Source organism: Drosophila persimilis, unplaced genomic scaffold (genome assembly GCF_003286085.1).
Source record: "Drosophila persimilis strain 14011-0111.01,24,50 unplaced genomic scaffold, DperRS2 tig00000124-arrow-pilon, whole genome shotgun sequence".
Classification (NCBI taxonomy): domain Eukaryota; kingdom Metazoa; phylum Arthropoda; class Insecta; order Diptera; family Drosophilidae; genus Drosophila; species Drosophila persimilis.
Genome location: NW_020825294.1, coordinates 6,197,116 through 6,202,603, shown reverse-complemented (window position 1 = coordinate 6,202,603; position 5,488 = coordinate 6,197,116). Strand labels below are relative to the sequence as shown.

The 5,488-nt window shown below is 50.6% G+C and overlaps 2 protein-coding genes across 2 annotated transcripts; both read right to left on the bottom strand.

Annotated features, from left to right (window-relative positions):
- Positions 1–214: 214 nt before the first annotated feature.
- LOC6603538 (uncharacterized protein CG31750) lies at positions 215–1,525 on the bottom strand. Its single transcript, XM_002028473.1, has 2 exons — positions 473–1,525; positions 215–409 (listed from the first exon to the last, which is right to left on the bottom strand). The coding sequence occupies exons 1-2, from the start codon at positions 1,523–1,525 to the stop codon at positions 215–217; spliced, it is 1,248 nt and encodes a 415-aa protein (XP_002028509.1).
- A 117-nt stretch (positions 1,526–1,642) lies between these two features.
- LOC6603539 (putative gustatory receptor 36a) lies at positions 1,643–2,888 on the bottom strand. The gene is made up of 2 exons (XM_002028474.1): positions 1,863–2,888; positions 1,643–1,795 (listed from the first exon to the last, which is right to left on the bottom strand). The coding sequence occupies exons 1-2, from the start codon at positions 2,886–2,888 to the stop codon at positions 1,643–1,645; spliced, it is 1,179 nt and encodes a 392-aa protein (XP_002028510.1).
- Between the last annotated feature and the right edge of the window lie 2,600 nt (positions 2,889–5,488).

The following is a 5,488-nucleotide window of genomic DNA, read 5'->3' as shown; positions in this document are numbered from 1 at the left end:
TCCAGTACGAAAAATTATTTTAGAAAATTTATTGACTTGGCAATTGAATTTTGATTATTTTTTATATGATTTTTACTGGGTTTTATTTTTGGAATATATTTTTTTAATACCTAAAGACGAATTTAAAGCTTTTAACAGGCAGATATACTGGACTCTGGCATCGTTTAAACGAAATCCTTGGGCTTCCAGCAGGAAAAAAAATCTTCAAAAATCATTAACGGGAATAAAAAAAGCCCTGAAACTTCTCGGACTGCGTGCCCATGCTAAGGACATACTGGACACAGCTGAAGGAGTTGACCAAAGTGCAGAAGAAGAACTCCAGGACGAAGGGGCCGCCGCAGGTCTGGTGCACGCTCATGATGTGGTTTCTGATGGGCTGGGCGCGTGTCTGCAGCTCGAAGCAGATTTGCTGCCAACGAAAAAACCAAAACAGATGCAAAGAGTGGGTCAAAGTTCAAGGCTTTAGCCTTACCAAATGCCTCCACTGCCTGGCAGAGCTCCTCTCCTGTTCAGGGTCGTTTTTTTGGTGATCTTCTAGGCCCAGATCGATGCCCAGCAGCTGGAGACTTAGAAGATGCTCCAGCCGCGCGAGACGATCGTTGCACAGGCCGATGAGGAGCATCCGCAGCAGAGGAGCCAGACAGCCGCCCAAGTGGTTGAGGACCTCGTGCCACTTTTGCCTCATGTCCAGGCTGTGCTTGAACAGAATGCAGTGGATGATGCTGGCGCAGTCGACGACCATGACCACGATGCTGGAGAAGAGCATAGTGGCCACCGGCAGCCAGAGCTCCATAATCGCCTGGTGGCCGTTGCTGACCCGCGCGTAGAGGCCGAACAGGCGCCGCAGCCTCGAGCGCTCGCCGCGATGGTAGCCCTGCAGGAAGCGACTGAAGCTGGACAGCCAGGAGAGCAGCAGCAGCTGGTAGGCCATGTAGGCGCCGAAGAACACCTCCAGCAGCACGATGTTGTACAGGAACAGGATCATCTGGAAGCGGAGGCAGTTGAACAGGTGCAGCACGGTCATGTGGAGCTCCGCCACGAGCACGATCAGGATGTGCAGGTCGGCCAGGAGCAGCGGCCCGAAGCGGCGATCGATGAGGCCGTGCAGCCGGATGACCTCGTTGACCACCCGGACAATGGATCGATTGTGGCCGAGGCTGCTCAGCCAGTACAGCAGGCGACCGATGTTCCAGTAGGCCAGGGCCATGCCCACCAGCGTCACCAGGCTCTGGAAGATCTGCCTGCCCTTCCGCCGGCTGTCCTCGGTGTCCCCCAGAAGGGGAAAGACCGCCAGCAATATATAGATGAGGCCAAAGTAGTCTGAAAGGAGCACGAAGAGCTTGATGACCAGTGCCAGGCGTTTGGTCAGGATGCCGCGCGCCCGAATGATCAGCCGTCGCTGCCGGGGATCGTACTTCATCTGGCCAATCACACAGCCGCGACAGAAGAGGTACAGACTCCAGCCGATGCCCAGGACAGTCCATCGGAGGAGCGGTGTGCGCCAGTTGTGCCCCTCTCCAGGCATTCTCTGAAGGACTAACCGAAGCCTGGCCAGCGTTGGGGGTTGGGGGTTGGGAAGGGGGTAGCAGAAGGATTAATGTCTGTAATTGTTGGGAGCACTTTATTGAACGACCCAAGGCCATTAAAAGTGCTCCATATCGTATTGAATTAGAAATATACAGTGGGTCAGCACGGATCCGAACATGGCAGTCGTGGAGCCGCGGGTGACGGGAAAGATCTGCATGATATTCAGCTCCAGGGGGTTCCGTATCAACTGCAGCTGCAGGCTCTCGAACTAGAGGAGAATCAATGGCCAATCACAATAGAATCACGGGAACTGGAATCAATAGAAAGATACCCACTGCTTGTTCCAGGCGAACATCCAGACCCTCGGCGAACAGCGTTCGCTCCTCCAACAGCCTGGCCGTCGCCTTGTGCTCCTCCAGGATGTTCAGCATCACGAAAAGATTGAGCAAGGCATCCGTGTAGTAGAAACAGCACCAAACGGCAATCAGAACAAGTCCCATAGGGGTAATGCCCAGAGCCTCGGGGCCATTCTTGAAGATGCTGTACGTGAGGTAGCCCACGGCCACCGTGGAGAGGTAGTAGCCCGAGTAGACCAGCAGGCCCTGAATGGCGAATACCTGGCCGATTTGCACGACCATCGCCTGGAGCTTCCCCTGCTGGCTGGCTATGGCGTCCAGCCTGTCGGCCAGGCAGCAGCACCGGCAGATGAAGACCCCCCGGCGCGGCGGTCTGTGGCTGAGGCCAGACGACTCGTCGATCACCTGGCGGAGCTCCCGGTTGAGCAGCTGGTAGCGGGCCCGCAGGAAGAGCATGGTGAGGCTGTGCTGGGCCACGGCCAAGTTGACAATGCTCGTCAGGGAGTACATCAGAAACTGGCCGATCAGCAGGCCGGTGTCCATGTGACTGCCCATGGTGTCCACGCTGAACAACACGTGGAGGCTGTCGGTGACGACTCCAATGAAGACCTTGACCAGAATTCCGCGTCGGCACATCAGCAGCACCTCAGGCCGTTCCCGGAATAGGCGAAAAACGGAGCGGGTTAGCCCCATCACGCGACGTCGCTTCTGCCATCGACCGATCAGCGTTGACAGCCCGGCCACGATCCTCAGGCCTCTCACGAGCACCATCACGTACTCGTGCAACATGTTGGCCTTCTCGAACATCAAATTAATCTTGGCCCGGCCTACACAGCGGTAAACCAGTAGCACTGGATACATTACGCCCATGCACATCGCATACACGGTGCTCCTTTGGCTGGTGTACACCCGACCCGTTGCCCAGTCGAACTCGAAATTGGTCAGGCCTATCACATGGCCATAGTAGTACGAGCATTTCAGGACGAGACCGGCCCAATCGACCATTTTGGCGAACTGAAAGCCAACGCCAAGCGGCTCGGCCTCCGAGCGCACGGAAGGCCATAATCATTATCCTAATGCGCCGCCCAAACCACGCCGAGATTTTCGATTAGATAGGGATTTGGGGCAGTATCTGGGCAGTTAATAAAGCCCTGAACTGAAGGGGTTTGGTAGAGGCTGACCTTCTGGGTGGTTTCGATTGAGTGAAGAGGAGTATTGGACGGGTTTTGATAGCTCAAACTCCACCCTTTTTTACTGAATCTACTTCTCAAACCAGAGTTCTACTTATAGGCCTTGGCAGTTAATTATATATAGATTCTATATGGTATATTGCTTGGAATTTCGGGGGAAGAGTCGTGCCAAGAGTAGGCTGGAGACTGCTGCCCCGAGCGCTCTCAGCACTCATAACAGCGGGCCGTTGCATCGATCGCTCTCAGAAAGTCATAACAGCGGGCCGTTACACCGTTCGGTAACAGCCTGTTAACGGCGAGTGGTAGCCGGAAGCTTTAACAGACTGTTAACTTGGGCTATTAACAGCGCTGTACCTCTGTTCGGACTGCTGCTCTTCGATGAAAAGAGAGAAAGATTCGGCAGCTTTCAGCTTCGTTCCTTCACATTAATTGGGAACTCTTGAAGCATTCAATCTACAATCCACAATATCTACGCTTTGTTTTGTCTCTGAATAGATTTACTGTAGCTCTACAACAGGCTTCCAGGCTTCCTTTCAAGTTCAAGTGAAGCGATAACAACTTTACCAAAAGCACGATTGAACGCCTCCAGTAACAAAGCCACCAGCAGAACTTTCCCTTCGAGACGTCCTTCAACTTTCGCTTGTGGCATCCACCATAACACCTCGGAAACATCGCTGGAATAAATTGAAATTCAATTGCCAATGCCAATTAGTAATCAATTTTGTGAAATCCATTACTGAAATGTATTGCCCCAAGGCAAACACCTTGTGCCCCCCCCCGTACCCTCCCCAATCGGTGGATGCGTCATTCAGCTTTCGCTTTTGTCGTCATAAATCAAAATGTCGCCGCAATTAAACTCCACACGAAGGAACTTTCCGCACACGAACAGACACGGAGAGATACGGACAATGAATCATCGATTGAGGGCGGGAGGGAGCACTGCATTTCCGTTAGGTATTCACGGTCAATGAGCGTGGCTCCAAGGGGGAGAGTGACAGCTCACGAAAGTCAACTTCGATTGTCAGTAGAAGTTTGTTTCTTTGTTGGAAGCGGTTCTACTGGAAGCCTTTCAATGACAAAAACTATAGACAGGGCACATATCATTCCTACGATCTACGGGCATTGAAAAGCAGACCTTCCAGATCCCTAAATACGATAAGGAGTAGCGCCCAAAGAGTCGTATACCAAAGAAAAAAGACTATGTTTAAAGTTTATGGGATCGGAAAATATAATAAAGGGTATAAAAACAACGCCAGAGAGGGCACATATCATCTGTTTATGGCACCATCTGGAGTATTACGATACTCCTACGACCTACAGGCATTGAAAAGCAGACCTTCCAGATCCCTAAATACGATAAGGAGTAGCGCCCTTACCCGATCTTGAAACCACTCTTAAAAACAGCCCCGAAAAAATCATGTACCAAGGGTAGCACCCTGTTTCAAGGTTCGAAAAATATAATACAGGGTACAAAACCAACAGAGCTCCCGGTAGTCCCTATTGTTATTCCATTAATGCAATGCATTTTCAGGTTTTCGAATTTGGCGGCAGGGAAAAAGGGCTTCTGGGCCATTGCATAATTTATGGATTCATTCCGGTGGCGCTTTATTACGCTTTATCTATGCGATTGTAATTTAGTTTATCAATTTAATTTCATTTAGCGAGCACAGTGCTGGCTAAAAAACTGCTGACACGCTCGCCAGTGGGTGGGTGGCGGGGGGGAGGCTGCAGCGTAAGCATGTGCGTGGCACTTTTATCAAGCGTACGCTTATTGCATTTTAATTAATTATAAACAGGTAATTATGGTAAACAGACTGGGCCCCCACCCATAAAACCGGGCCTACGAACATTACCAATTTACGAGCCAAGTGCTTTCCCGTTTCTGTTAAAGCGTTGCCCTGGGACATACTCGTACGTATAAAATTAATTTGAAACATATTACAAAAACCTTACAGCCGGCTGTACAGCCTTCCCCCCCGCCCTGCTGCAGGCCTTAGGGTCTTCTCCCATAAGTCATTCAATGGCCAAATGTTTCCGCAATAGATTTTTGCATAATGCGCACAAGTGTTGATAATGTGAGGGTTTTTCGTAGGGGGGCAAGAGTCTTTATGGTTTTTGAATGATTTCCATGTGGCAGGCATTGAAAGTCCCCTCTCCAATGAAGTGTGGCCCTGTCTAGAGATGGCACAGCATCCTCTCTACCTTAAAGTGGAGTAGTTCTGTACTTAGGGACTTATTTTGTAATGAATACTACACATTCCATAGTAACCAAGGCTTTTTTGGCCATGTGTCAAAGACTGCGACTTGCTCACACGCACATTTTCTTTATTATTTTTAAATTTCGAATAGCCCTTGATTGGATGAAAATCCTTCCTGGATGTAAGGCCCAAAGAAATAATTACTCTGCAGTTGGGA